This window comes from Anthonomus grandis, chromosome 2, assembly GCF_022605725.1.
Source record: "Anthonomus grandis grandis chromosome 2, icAntGran1.3, whole genome shotgun sequence".
Taxonomy (NCBI): Eukaryota; Metazoa; Arthropoda; class Insecta; order Coleoptera; family Curculionidae; genus Anthonomus; species Anthonomus grandis.
Genome location: NC_065547.1, coordinates 41,329,763 through 41,345,197, shown reverse-complemented (window position 1 = coordinate 41,345,197; position 15,435 = coordinate 41,329,763). Strand labels below are relative to the sequence as shown.

General features: G+C 33.6%; 1 protein-coding gene across 1 annotated transcript in view; it reads left to right on the top strand.

The window, feature by feature from the left end:
* Positions 1 to 4,800: 4,800 nt before the first annotated feature.
* The window catches only part of LOC126750647 (uncharacterized), a 15,129-nt gene continuing 4,494 nt past the window's right edge, over positions 4,801 to 15,435 (top strand). Inside the window, exons 1-7 of the mRNA XM_050460314.1 lie at positions 4,801 to 4,991; positions 5,056 to 5,677; positions 12,068 to 12,293; positions 12,344 to 12,509; positions 12,564 to 12,755; positions 12,806 to 13,023; positions 13,077 to 13,224. Coding sequence (XP_050316271.1) covers positions 4,906 to 4,991; positions 5,056 to 5,677; positions 12,068 to 12,293; positions 12,344 to 12,509; positions 12,564 to 12,755; positions 12,806 to 13,023; positions 13,077 to 13,224 — 1,658 coding nt within the window. The 5' untranslated portion in view covers positions 4,801 to 4,905. The remainder of the gene's footprint in view (positions 4,992 to 5,055; positions 5,678 to 12,067; positions 12,294 to 12,343; positions 12,510 to 12,563; positions 12,756 to 12,805; positions 13,024 to 13,076; positions 13,225 to 15,435) is intronic.

Here is a 15,435-nt window from a genome sequence, read left to right as displayed (position 1 = left end):
TCTATTGTTTTCATGTTTCCTTATATAAATATAGATTTCCCTGGTTACTTCCTCTTTGAGATTCATACCGGAGAACTTCTCGATAACTTCAACATTCTCCCTGGTTTCGAACTCTGCGTTCAATTTAATAAATCCTCGAAAGTTGCTTTTTTCGCTTTTCCGGCCATTTTGGGGGACAGTTACGATGTCGTTGGATACGTACGAATGTCGAATTTCACGATGACGATTTTTTAATTCCGATAATAAAAGGCTATCAGATATAAATTGATAGTTGAAATGCTGATTTACGCAGAGTATTTAAAAACCACAAAAAAGACACGAAAGACCAGTTGGTAACTAAATAACGCTTATTATATGAACATTTACAAATAAAACTCGCAAAAACTGGCCATCAAGAGATTGCTCTAAACCACTATATAATAAAATGGAGCTTTATTCTGTGACGCAGTTAAATATAATTATAAATTTGTTCTAGTAGCTAATTAGTACCTTTAAGGTTTTTTTTATGAACCAGTCGCTCAAGGCTTTCAGTATTTTAATTATATCCCAAAATACACCAAATACAATAAGTTATTGTTATCTTTTCATTTATAAAAACATATAAACGAAAATTTTGTATTTTTTTGTAACTCTAATATATTAATTGTAATTAAACAATTTATAGTTAAAGGAAAAGTATATAAACAGCAAATGCTAGGCACACAAGTACAGGAAACAAACACAAAGCAACTTTAACAGAAAAATTAAAATATATATCTACATGAATCATATGATATTCCTTAAAAGCCATAGTGGAGAGAAGAATTTCTTTAAATGAGTAAAAAGCGTTGTGAACTAAGAAGTCTTTAATGTTATTTTTTAATACATAAAGTGGCAGATTCGTTCCAGAGGCTTAAATTTATAAATCCGTAGTGACCAACCGTAGTTCTTGATCTGAAGAGTCAATGAAAAGGTGAAATTAGGGAGTTATTATTTCTGATAAATAGCAGGTAGGTATCAGCATATGTCACATACTTAGACGCATTTTCTCTAATGTATAATAAGAACCACCTTGATAGAGCTGGCAAGACTATAGTAACAAAAAATATCACTTCATTAACAGGTAAAATATATAATATGATTCTAAATCAAATTAAAGAATTTAGTAAAATATTAAAATATAACGAGGAACTTTGATTGCGGCTGAATTTATAATTCAAATGGAAAGGTTCAAAATTTATTTGATTAGATTGTTGTTTTATATTTAAAAAATATAATATGCATGTCTACCGAAACTTGTACGCATATTAATTAATAATTTGTGAAAATGTGTATAGTTATAGATATGTGGATTTTAAATAAGTGTTGTGAGCTTAACTTATTAACTAGAACTAAAATATGAAAGATAGACTGTAAAAACCTATTTGGACTTTAACAGGTTGACTGCCAAGCGGTCATATATGACCGCTCTTACCTATATCGCAGAGTGCCGAGCGGTCATATATGCCCGCCGAAATGACCGGAGCCTTCGTTGCTAGCGGGCATGAGTTAGCATGTATTTTATGATGAACTGTGGCCGCTCTGGCCTCGGATTCTAGAGTAATGTATGGAGTTTTTGCATACAGTTCGCAATTTGGGTTTTTGAATGGCGGTCATGTATGCTATATTAATTACGATTGAATGACCGCTGTGGCACAGAAGGTAAGTATATTTCAGAAATAATACAATAAGGTTGAAAAAGTGACTCATATTCATCACTTGATGGTAAAAACGCTGGATCGACGATTGAGTCGTTTTCGTCTTCACTACTGATATCGCTTTCAAAAAATATTTAGAAGTGGTTATATGTCTTGGAACAAGTAAGTAAATGATAATGTTTGCAGCTTAGAAATAAATCTACCTAGTTTGGGATTCAAGGCTAAACTCAAAATTCGTTTGCTGCGACTAGACATAGCTGCACTCTTTGTACGTACTTGTCGAAAATCGAGAAAGAACTAAATGTTTCTATTCCATTCTTACGTAACACGTGGCCCGACGCCGTCAACTGTATTCATACATGATCAACAGTTGACCAGTTGTACTTTCACCTCCATTTATCACTTTACCACGCTACAAAACATACTGGGTTACAGTCGAACAAGAAACGTTCGCATGGTTCCTGGAAATATTTACTTTTTGTCACGATGCGATGGCCGATGCGATGCCCGCTTGGCCACAGCGGCAGACTTGTTCCTACAGTGCCGGGCGGCCATATATGACCGCAATTTTTTTTATTTATTCTTCTTGAAGAAAAATAATTATTCAAACGTTTTGATATCGTTTCCTTAATTTACATGCAATGGTTGTCCGGAAATGAGTTTTGGCACCTAGGGAAAATTTTGGTGATAATCCTCGGCAGTCAACCTGTTAAACTAAAAGTGGCTAAAATACAAAAAGTGGACTATTAAAACCAACATGGACTTCAAACTCACAGGATAGTGCCGCTTCAAATGTGAGCGTCTTTATTATCATGTAATGTCAATTCGTGTTATTTATTGTTATTAATTTTCAAAGGGTAACTAAAATTGTTTCGGTCATCCTCAATCGTTTCGTTATTAATTTTAATAAAGATGAAAATAAGCACAATTTTATTTATTTATTAGTATTTAAATAAATAATAGAATAATGAAGTATGCACATGTAAACCTACTCATATATCCTATACCTCGATATGAATGAATCGTCTTTTTTTCGATAACTGTTGACTTTAGGTATAGGACATGATGCATGAAACATACGTAGAATTTGACACGAAATTCAAAGATGAAATAAAAAAAGGTGCTTTCATTTGAAAAAATGAAGTTGATAGTCGTAATTTATTTTTGAGCAACCCTGTATATACAAACTTCACGTACAAAAATGCGAAACTTGGAATAAAAATCGACGGGTCCGACCGTTTTTTTTTCGAACACACCCCTGAATTTTAAATGAATTTAGACATAACTTTTGGGATGCACTGTATATGTTCATATGTCACTGGGTTGCCCTATTAGTTCACTATTTTGTGTTATTTAAACTGTAATACAGGGTGTTTCAGAACTATGGGATAAACTTCTAGGGGCTGTTCAGTGCAACAGTAGAATCCATTTGAGTATAGGAATCCATGTCCGGAAATGTGTCACTACGCCACTAGGCCCTAAGACGCGTTTAAATTTACAAAAAATATTAATTACCTAAATAGGATCTGATGCATTTATTTTTACCTGTTGTATATGATACCATCACAACAATTGTTCAAAATGTCTTCCTCCAACCTCAATACACCAATTTAAACGCCGCACATGATTTCGGCGGATTACACTAAAAATTTGACCCTCGTTTTGAATGATTTCAAATGCTGCTGTTATTCGTCCAATTAAGTCTAGCTCTGATTCTACTGGAGTTTCGTAGACTAAAGACTTTACATGTCACCACAAGTAAAAATCGAGCGACGTTAAATCGGGTGACCTAGGAGGCCAAGAAACTGCTCCACCTCTGGCAATCCAACGGTGGCCAAACCGCTGAGCCAAATACTCGCGTACTTGTACAGCAAAGTGAGCCGGCGCTCCATCATGCTGAAACCACATTTGCTGTCCAACGTTTAGTGAAACATTTTCAAGGAGCTCTGGGAGAACTTCCTCCAAGAAACGCAGATAAATAGGCCCTGTTAACCGTTCCGGTAGAAGGTATGGCCCAATTAAATAATCATCAACAATGCCTGCCCATACGTTGACAGACCAACGATTCTGATGTTTTCTTGGAAAAATTGCATAAGGATTTTCTTCGTCCGAAACATGGCTATTCTTACTATTAAAAATACCGTCTCTTCTGAAAGAGGCTTCATCGGTCCACAAAGCATATCATAAAAAATTTGATTGTGCAATGATGTGATCCAGAAGCCATCGACAAAATTGAACTCTAGGATGATAATCGGCTGCAGTCATACCTTGAACTTTCTGGAAGTGGTAAGGATGGAGTTGTTGCTCGTGTAGTACCCGCCAGACCGAAGCGTTACTCGTATTCATATTCTTAGCGACGTCACGTGTGCTATTTGATGGTTCATCGGCAACTCGCTGAAGCACCTCTTCTTCAAATTCGACCGTTCTTACGGTTTGAGCAACACCAGTATCATGCATCTTGATCTTAAACCTGCCTGTCTCAGAGAACCGCAATAAACTTTTTGTATCCAGGATGCTGTCGTTCGGGATAACGTTCATGATACAACCGCGATGCTGCTCGTGCATTGCAGTTTGTTGCTCCGTATGCCAAATGCATATCCGCCAATTCTTGATTGGTAAAGTTTTCCATTAGCAATAAATGTTTAACAATTGTAAGTTATAAAATTTTTAAACGTGACATTGAGAATTGACATTGATAAGCGTTGATTTTAAACAATTGTTGTTATGGTATCATGTACAAAAGGTAAAAATAAATGCAGCAGATCCTATTTAGGTAATTTTTTTTTTTTTTTAAATTTTAACGCTTCTTAGGGCCGTAGTGGCGTAGTGACGCATTTCCGGACATGGGTTCGTATACTCAAATGGATTCTTCTGTTGCACTGAACAACCCCCAGAAGTTTGATCCCATAGTTCTGAAACACCCTGTATAAATAAGTAAGAAATAGTATTTCTTATTACCCATTTTAAAACTAATTACATTTAAGGAAGTGTAAGAGAAATAATTGTTTTACTATTGTGAAATAACCTTCAAAGCCGGTTTAGTACAATTATGACAATTTTAGTACAATAATATTCAAACAAGCCGCAATACTGTTCATATGTCATTACTGTCATTTTCGACTATTTCTCTTCCACCACAGTCCGTGACCCGCAATAAAAAGAGGTTATGTTTTGGTAGCAACATTTTTTTTCCGATTTTTTATTAATTATTTAAAAGACGCATTTTGGAATGGCGTTTGTGCGCTACGGCAGAACTCTCCTTTGTGCACGTCAACTATATAATCCAATACGCCAGCAGCATGGGTTCGTTGTTTTGTAAGTACTTTATACATAAATACAATTTTAAATTACTAAATATAATACCACGCCAATCATTTAGACTTCCAGAAATTGGAGAGGAGAACCCGGAAAAGAACCCGCTCTACCAAAGTGATGGCTTGCCAAAATTCAACCAAATCACTATTGAAAACTGCAGAGCAGCCATGGCCAAACAGGCTTTGGATTTCGAGGTGGGTGTGCAAGACATTGAAAAACAAATTGATGACGGAATTTGTGAGGATGCAATCACATCGATAATCGAGCCCCTTGAAACGTTGGGGCACCCCTTGGAGACAACTTGGGGCTTGTCAAAGACTTTATATCTGGGCAACAATACTTTGATGCCCACATCAACCTATACGGCGATACATGAACGTGCTCGTCGCGCAAGAGCTGCTAAATATACTAGTAAAAAAATCCATTCTGCTATTAAACAAGATATCTCGACTGAAAAGCAAAGATCTGCTGAACAACAGAGGGTCCTACAGAAATTTGCACTTGAAGGTAAATTAAATGGTCTGGAACTTAGCGAGGAGGATCATCAAAAGTTTAACTATGATTATAACAAATTGATTCAAGAGAAGAAACCGTATAAAGTTAAGATTGAGTTTGGTCTGAGGCAACATTCACAGTTGATTACTGATAGGACAATTGTTAGGGACTTCCCTGAAGACCTTTTAAAGGTATGTAAGGAAATCCTATATTAATTTATTAGACATAATTGAACAATCATTAAGGCAGAGAATTGCATAAAATTACATTAACCTTTTTTACATATAATTTGTTCTTCCTCACTTGTTTCTTCATCAAGCAGCAACAGTTTTATCTTTTTATACTCATCTTCATCTACATCAACTGATTTTTTTTTTGCAATTCATAACGTTTCATATTCATAGGGATGTAAAATGACGGTCATTTATTGGTCATTTTTATAATTTTTGTCATTTATATTTTCTGATTTTCAATATCAGACTAGGTACTTATTATAGCAATAAAAACCCACATTTCAAACAAAAAAATATAATACAACGTAAAACAAAACATTAAATTCTCATAATAAAAAATATTTATAAATAAAACAAAGTTGTATTATTAAAAAATAACATAAATATGTAAATTCGAACTAAATGATTATAAAGGCAGGTAATAAAACTGGATTTAACTAAAATTTGTAATTTTCTTCTTCTTCAGTCTCAAAATTATATGAGGAAATAGTTTTAGATTGTGATGTATATAAGTTAGCATACCAGCTCTTTTTGTTGTTAGACGATTTCTGGTTTTAGAATGTATAAATCCGTAAGAACAGAAAGTTCTCTCAGTAGCTGCTGAAGTAGCTGGCATGCCAAGTACAGCTTCTGCCACATGTAGAAGTGGCATTTCAGTACAAATACCTTTCCAGTATATCAAAGGTAAAATCTTAACATTTTTTTCACAATCCTGCACAAATTTTGATCCCCAAAAACCTTCGCTGCTCCTATAGGCGGTTAAATTTTCAAGTACTTTGCTATAATCTAAGTACATGGCAACAGAATGGATGTAAGTTAACCCACCTACAATTTCAACAAAAAAATTATTAACTTATAATTTAATTATAAGTATAAAAGTATACTTAACTACATATTAAAGTTAAGTTACTTTAAGTTTATTCATTTTTTTAGGTATTGAGTTTTGTTTAAGTATCAAAAAAAATTACCTTTATATCGAGGATCCAAAATGTTTGCAGCAAAGTGTATTTCTCTAAGGCACATCTGTTGCCTTTCAAGTAGACTTTCTGTTAGTTTTTTTTCCTCCAGCTTCAATAAGGGCGAGGTAGACAATTGGTTTTCAAAAACAATAGCAATTTCATGAAATGCAACAGCTACTTCACTAATGTTGCACTTATGTCTGACTTAAAATGCAAAATCCATTTCTTTATTGGTTGTAATAAAGTTAAAAAATTTTCGATTTTCGTCCAGAATATATCATCAAGAATATCATGTTTATTCCTTTTTTCAAGCAATGTTTGATACTCTTCTGTGATTGCGATTGCTTGAAGAGTGCTTTTGTTTTTTTGTAGGCTCTCAAAACTTGTAACTATGGAAGCCCATCTTGTTGCTACTGGAAGTTTAAGGGTGCAGGATTCACCTTTTTGCTTTTCCTTTGAAATTCTTTTAAATCCAGAAGTTAAAACGATTTATTTTTTATTGCCTTTATTATGGACTTCAAGGCATTAAGAAGAGTTTCTGTGGTCTTTAATTTCATTATATCAGTAACCAATAAATTAAGTGTATGTGCTGCGCAACCGTAAAATGAAATTGGTTTGTCTGGATATCTACTTTGTAGCAAATCCCAAGATTTCTTCAAATTAGCGGCATTGTCTGAACAAAAGCCGATTATTTTGTTAATTCCCACCTCATTGTATACCATTTCTATTTGATCTGCCACGTACTCACCTGTATGTCTACTTTCTTCATTTGTAAAAAACAGGTTGGGGTGTGGTTATAACAAAATTAATTATGCTCTCATTCCTTATGTTTGTCCATGCATCGCATTGAATGCCCAGGACTTTAGCATTTGTTAAATTATCTGTCACTTTGATTTCAACTTGAATAAATACAGCATTTAAAAGCGAATTTGATAAAACAAAACGTGAAGGCAACGTCAAGGACGGTCTGATTTTTTTAAAAAGGTCTATCCAATATATATTTTCTGTTATATTTAAGGGCAGACCTGTAGCATAAAGTGCCTTTGCTAGCATCGACCAAATTTCATCTTGAACTAATGCTGCCGAACAACTGAATTGACGCGCCGATCGCGAGAAGAAGCAAGCAAGCCAGCCAAGCCAATGTAATAAGCAGGTTGCAGCTTGTCTTAAGCAGTAAACATTGAAAATCAGCTGATATTTTTGTGACAGTAATTTATTTTTTGTGACTGTCATTTTTCTTAATGACGGTCGTTTATTTTTTATGACCGTCATTTATTTTTGCGACAGTAAGATTTTAATTGATAAAAAATAAATGACGACGGTGTCATAAAAATAAATGACGTGACCGTCATTTTCAATATGACCGTGTCAGCAAAATTTGCTCACATCCCTACATATTCATAATTCAACAATTTTTTCATCTTTAATAATTTGTTCCTATTTTGCAGTATTAAACTTGGAAAGTGTATGATGCTCTTTGTTTCTTCTGTAAATGCAACTAGGTTTATTATGGCATACTAGTATTCTTTCAAAGTGACACCTTACAAGACAATATTCAAAATATTCAGGTGTCATATCGAATATTAGGCAGATAGTAGGAATAGGTAAAAGCATTAACAATAATTTAATACTGAATATTATACAGACTTATTCAAATATGGTTATTAAATTAATTTATTAAAAGGCCACAACAAAAGTATATGGTATTGCCATTTACATCTTAATATCACAATACATAAATTAAAAATACTACCTTAAATTATGAATTAGCAATATAATCATACAGTTAAACATAATATCAATAATTAATGTAGTCAAAAACAATCTTATTAATTATTAATTTCTTATTAATTTATTAACTTAGGCATTACTAATTATTAATTTAACCAGTCTTAACTGTGGTAAAGACCAGTTAAATTGATATAAATTGACCCATTTGATTGTCTAAGTGCAACTGATTCTGAAAAGTCAACATATTCCTGATGAAAAGTCAGTCTTTGCAATACCAAGATTGACATCAATCAGAGGACAATTCACTTTAACATCGGTTAGTACTATTGCATGGATGCAATATACATCTAGAAACAATACTCAAAAAACTTCTGTAAAAAATCATAATCACTCGCTTCTATAGGTATTTTGAGCTTGCAATTGATTATTGTAAGAATTGAATCTATTCTATGATATCTAGGAATTGTGAATAATATGGATTGTAGATAAGACAAGCATATTCCTAGATAGATTAACCTATGGAAGCATTAATACATTTGAAACAATATGAATTGTACCACTTCAAGCTGTTTGTTTTCTATATAATTTTATTTCTGCATTTAGTGCATCTTCAAGACAGCACTTTTCCAAAAGAGTGAGGCGGGAATATGCTTGGAATTACCAACCTAACATCATTTTTCCATAATGCACATCAGGCATAAATTGATAAAGAAAACCTTGTACATGACACTTTTACTTTTCTAGGTTTAAAACAGCTCAATGACGAATTCTCGACTTTTGCTGTACAACTTTGATTCCACTTCACCTGAATTTAATAATTTGGTCTGGAATGGTTGGAATGAAATGGTTCTTACCAAGTAACATATTCTTATACAATTGTCTCTATAATTGTTCAATGATAACTTAAATGCCACTGTTGAAAACCTCTTATGGATTCTGTTATTATACAGAATTTAAAATTGTTTTCTACCAAATTTAAAATTCTAGTTATTAGATGATGCAGACAATCTAGATCAAATACTGATTACTCAAATTTAAGTGCTCTACACTCGGAATGATTTTCAGCTCTCAGGTCACAAATTTTCTTGAATGACAGCTGATTCTGGTATTTCTAGTGCAAATCATTGCCAGAACACTTTGAATATACTATAAATAAGCTGCTTCGATTTATTAACAATCAAAAGATCCATACACTCTTAAGAAGTCAGGCCTGGATTTTACCTATTCCGAGATCAAATCCTATTTGAGTATTAACTCCTTATTAAGCATAAGGCACTTTTGTGTTGTTTGTCTTAAATTTAAAATTCTGAATGATATTGAAGTCTGAAATGTCTACACCACTTACCTGTATCCTTCAGGTGCTTCTCCATATTCCTTGTGCGGAACAACCTATTTACTAAATGTTTCTATTAACAGAATAGATTTGCAAAAATTTGTGATTTTTTTCTCACTTCTTCAGATCAGTTTAAGTCTTCGGCTAGGGCAACAATTTAAGATAGTACCCTAGCCAACTCTTTAAATTAAGCTTAGTCAAGTATAGTTTAGTAGTATTATACAGTATTGTGCAAAAAGATAGCAACATTGAACTTTCCTGTTATATATCTTTTAGTATATATTTTATAAGTAAGGTTTTATATATTATTTACAAGAATTGTTAGAGCCTGTTTATATTTTCATATTATCATATTTTTTATATCATAATAAATAAAACACCAAATTGTTTTATGCAAATTTATTATTCAAAAATATAGCAACAAAAAATAGTTTTGATTCTAAAAAAAATATAACCCAACTAAATTAAAATCAATTCAATATTTTGTGTAGTACCCCTTCTCCTTTATAACATCTGCACATCGTCTTGGCATGGACTCAATTAATTTCATAATATAGTCATTGTTCACTTCTTTCCAAGCCTTTTCCACTATTTCAAAGAGAATATTTGTATTAGAGCATGTTAGGTGCCTGATTTTGGTGTCAATGTAATGCCATAAATTCTCTATAGGGTTTAGGTCTGGCGATTGAGATGGCCAGACCATTACATTTATTTTTTCATCGGATAGCCACCTCTTAACAAATTGAGAAGCATGTTTTGGATCGTTGTCATGCTGAAATATAGCTGTTACTGGCATGACTTCATCCATATATGGCACTAAATGTGTTTGCAGAATGTATTTGTACATGAAACGATCCATTTTGCCCACTATTCTTACTATGGGTCCCATGCCACGAGACGAGAAACATCCCCATACAAGAATATTTCCCCCTCCATGTTTAACTGTGGAGCAAATGTACTTTTTGTTTAATCTTTGTTCACTGGGGCGTCTGACGTACATCACTCCATCAATCCTGAATAAATTATATTTAGATTCATCACTAAATACGACTTTCTTCCAATCAGCTACAGACCAGTGGACATGAGATTGGGCAAAGTGAAAACGAGCCTTGACGTTCTTCTTTGAGAGTAACGGTTTTTTGGCGGGGCGACGAGCAGGTAAGTTGGCATCAAGTAATCTTCTCCTTACGGTACTGGAACTGAGGTTTACTCCTCCACCCTCTTTTAATTTTGCCAAAATTTGGGAAGAAGACAAAAAAGGATTTTCTTTGGAAATTCGTAGCAGCTGCCTATCCATCCTCAAATTTGTTTTTCTGGGTCTACCCAGGAAAGTGCGCTGGTGCAGCTGTTTGCGAAATTTTTTGCAAACTCTGGATACGACTGACCTGTGAAGCCGTAAGCTTCTTGCAATGTCACTCTGCCTAACACCATTTTCGGAATGCTCCACAATAATTTTTCTTACATCACCAGACACAGTTTTTGAGCGACCCATTATAAGTTAATTCTGAGATTCAAAAATAACAACTTTACAGCAGGTAAATCAATATTTAACTGATAAAATAAATGCGAAACAAGAATGTTGCTATATTTATGCACATTGTCTAAATAAAGAAACATGAAGTTCCTTACTCTGCATTGGCATTCTTATGATATCTCAGTATATTTATAAATAATACAGAGGCGTGTACTTAAAAGTAAAGAAATAATATGGAATAAATAAAGGAGCAAATAATATTTTTGAAAACATTGCTTGTTGCTATATTTATGCACAATACTGTAGTTATTACTTAAGGATCACCATTAATCACCATACTTGAAATGTTATTACATTAAAAAATAAAATACAAATAAAGAATTAATATACACATAAAGAATATCAGTAAGATTGAATCTACGCAGATTTAAGCTATTCAATAGGATGGACTTCTTTCTAAAAAACAATATATATTGGGCTTTAATGACAACTTAGTAGAGTTCTTTATTTCCTATTTAGGTAGATACATCAGATTTATGGAGTTCAAGTAGTGCTCCCCAGGGAAGTAATCTCACTCTATTTTTATTCTTAGTTTTATTAATAACATTTCCATGCGTATTGATAGCAAATTTCCAGTGTTTGCAATTTGAGATGAAGATCTCTTGGTACTTTATTATCGATCATTTCTATTAATGCTCCTTTTAAGATTATCTTTAACTTTTACAGTGCATTTAGCAATTTATCTTTTTTTATGGAAGTTTGGTTATCAGAGAGTCTTGGTAGGAGGCCTTAGGATTGTGTGAAATATATCACTATCTTTAAAGCTAAATAACTTTCGATTCTATTCTAAGGCCACCGCAGTAGATCCAAATTTCCACATGAACGGCCCATGGAAATTCACCTTGGCCCCTCACGTATTTACACCTTTAATGGAACATTGTCCCAGCAGAGAAATCCGATGGGCATTGTGGAGGGCAGACGTCATTAGGGGCTCCACAGCGGGCGATAGAGAATATTCCACAAGTTTACACGTGGAGGAGATGCGTTTTCTTAAAAATAAATTGGCTAAACTTTTAGGTAATAGTAATGATTGCCCTGTTTGAAAAAAACTAAGACATTATTTTAAGGTTATAAAACGTATGTGGATATGTCAATGGAAACGAAAATGGCGGGCAGCAAAGCTGAAGTTGACAGAGTGCTACATTTGTTGTTGGAGAGGGCGAAACCGGCACAAGATGAGGAACTGCAGAACTTACTGGAGTTTGTGAATGAGAGAGGGTTCAAGACTGATACGTAAATTATTAGTAGTTTTAAATCTCTGCTTATTATAAATACGTTTTTTTACAGGTTAGAATTATGGGATATACCTTATTGGAGAAGGAAACGTAGACGAGCCCTATATAACTACGATGAGGCCCAACTAAAAAACTATTTTCCATTGAATACAGTTCTTAGTGGCATGTTTCAATTATGCGAAAAACTATTTAATATCGTCATTAAAACACGAACTGGAGTAACTGCTTGGCATAAAGACGTCAGGTAAAAAAATAATCATATAAACAATACCAATTATATCTGAAATATTTCAGATTCTATGACATATTTGAGGCGCACAGTTCAGCCCCAGTGGCAGGATTTTACTTAGACCCATATGCCAGATCGGAAGACAAATTAAGAATATCGAACTCGGGCTGGATGGTCGCCATGCAAAATAAAAGTCAGTTAACTGAAGCGAAACCACTGGCTGCTTTGATCTTTAATTTTGAGTCGCCGCAGGGTGAAATGGAGTCACATTTGACTTTTCCTGGTGGGTTTTGCCCGTTGCTTTAGATATGTATAATGCTAATGTAACATTTGTAGAGGTTAAAGTCTTGTTCCAAAAGTTCGGACATGCTCTACAGCATCTGTTGACCAGAACTTTTTACTCTGAAGTGGCTGGTTTGTCCAATGTTGAATGGGATGCGGTGGGAATCAGTGGAAATATGTTGTCCCACTGGCTATTTAATGAGTAAGTGTTATCATTTTTATTTGGTTATGAATATCATACAATTTCACGATTATACGATTTCCACTTTATTATTAAATAAAAACGTTAGCAGTTTTTTATCAAACATTTAAACGAAGCAAAGCTGGTATTTTGATGCCTTACAATTGAAAGACAAACATACTGTCCTTTCTTAATATTGTACAGGGTGGCCATTGAGGAAACATTGGAGCAATGTTGACGGAATTAAATATAAAAATTTAATTAATTCCGATTTCATTCAAAGCCAATTTACTAATTTTAAACTAATAACTTTAATCCAGGGTATGATGTTTTACACTGTACTTCCGGACTAGCTTGTACTGCTCTTGCCGGTCTTTTAAATAGATCCTTTGTCGAGATTAGGCGCCTTTTTTTTATAATTCTGGGTCGCATCTAGGAACCGACTGGTCGGATTGATGTCTTACACTGTTTAATCCGGGCTAGCATCGAGGCTCTTGCCGGTCTCAGGTTGCTGTTCTACTCCCTTTTTAGGCGCCTATCTTTTTGTTCTGGGTCGCATCGAGATGCATCAGAGTTGTTGATGGCCCGGGTCGAGAGGATTGACTACGCACAAGAGTCTACGTAACAACTTTTCAGATAGAGCGCACTGGTATTGCCCCGTCGCCTTATCGCCCCGTGGCCCCATCAGGCCATCGCTGAAATTGTATTACCTGTATAATAAATAAAACGTTTTTCCAGATTGAAAGCTGATGGTTGTTTTGACTTAGATAGATTTACTGGTGATACGTTAATTGAGTTATTTTAGGTATATTAGTATTAATAAAATCTGTTTTTTAACAGTTTTATTCATCTTTAGCCCGTATCTAAAATATATGTACATTTTGATTGTTTCAAATATTGCACTTTTTGACTTTTGAACTACTTCTACTTAACCGATTGTAACAAAATGTTATACAAAAATTGGGTTCTTGTCTTATGACAATACAATATTATTATATTCACCAACCTTATGGAATTAACCCGGCATCAACAACCAGCAACCCCTAGGTAGGTACCTTAATAGAGGGAGGAGATAGCTTTATGATTTTAAATTAGAATAAGAACAAATTTAATAAAATACCTCGTTTTAAAGGTTTCATTCGGCCAGGTGAAATTGTGCAGTCATAGAAGTAATAAAATGCTAACTAAAAGACAAGCCAAAAACCAGAAAATAAAATATAATAATCTACTTTTGGTATTGATATATTAAATATGTAGGTAGTATTTCTAAATAAAATTATGACCTCTGGATCAACTTTTAACAATTTATTAAAATAACGTGAGATGCACATTCGCCAACCTTACAAACAGAGAGTCGCCCAAAAAAAGAGGCTTCATACGCCTGCGAAAATTGGCCAAAAAGGGCTTCTCTGGAGAGATGAGATCTAAGAATCTAAAAGGTTTTTTTGATATGGGGTTTTAAAATATTTATTCAGAAAGGACAAAACTAGACTTCTGTAGTTTTATTTTTTTTAATTAGGCCTAAAATCATATAAAAAACAATGCTTAGACATACAGAAAATTAAGGTAATTTTCAACGTTATATTTTATCTGTTTAGAATTTAGATTTCAAAAAATTGATTCTACAGATGTCTAGATTAATCCATTAACTAACAATTTTATAAAAAAATAATATTAAAAAAGCGCTAGTTTCTTAGATCTCATCTATCCAGAAAAGGCTTTCAACGCAGTTTTTACCGGCTAAATTCTAATATCGTTGAGTGATTGCTAATCGATATCATTGATTGATAATCGATCGTACTAAACGTCACCCCTTCTGTACTACTTTGAACCCTTCTGTACTATTTTTGAAATTTTCTTGGCTGAATTGGATTACGTTCTTAAGGCCGCTGCACAATTCATGCCCGGAAAAAATCTTGTTCAGATACCTATAGGTATATAGAATCAACGCAAACAACAGGCAATATAATAGGAATTTTTATGTTATTTAGGATTTTTTTTGGATCAACTTTCGTTTTCTTTTTGGTTTACTCAACAATCATTCCAACCTAAAATTATGACAACGTCAAAGTCAAAAAATAGATGCAAAAATAAATAATACTTACTTTGAATAAAAAATAAAAAATGCAAAAATAAAAAACACTTTTTTTCAATATTTTAAGTTGAAAAGAATTCGAGTTCAAATAATTTTGACTGTCCCACTTAATTTTCTTATACTCTCACGAGATGTGT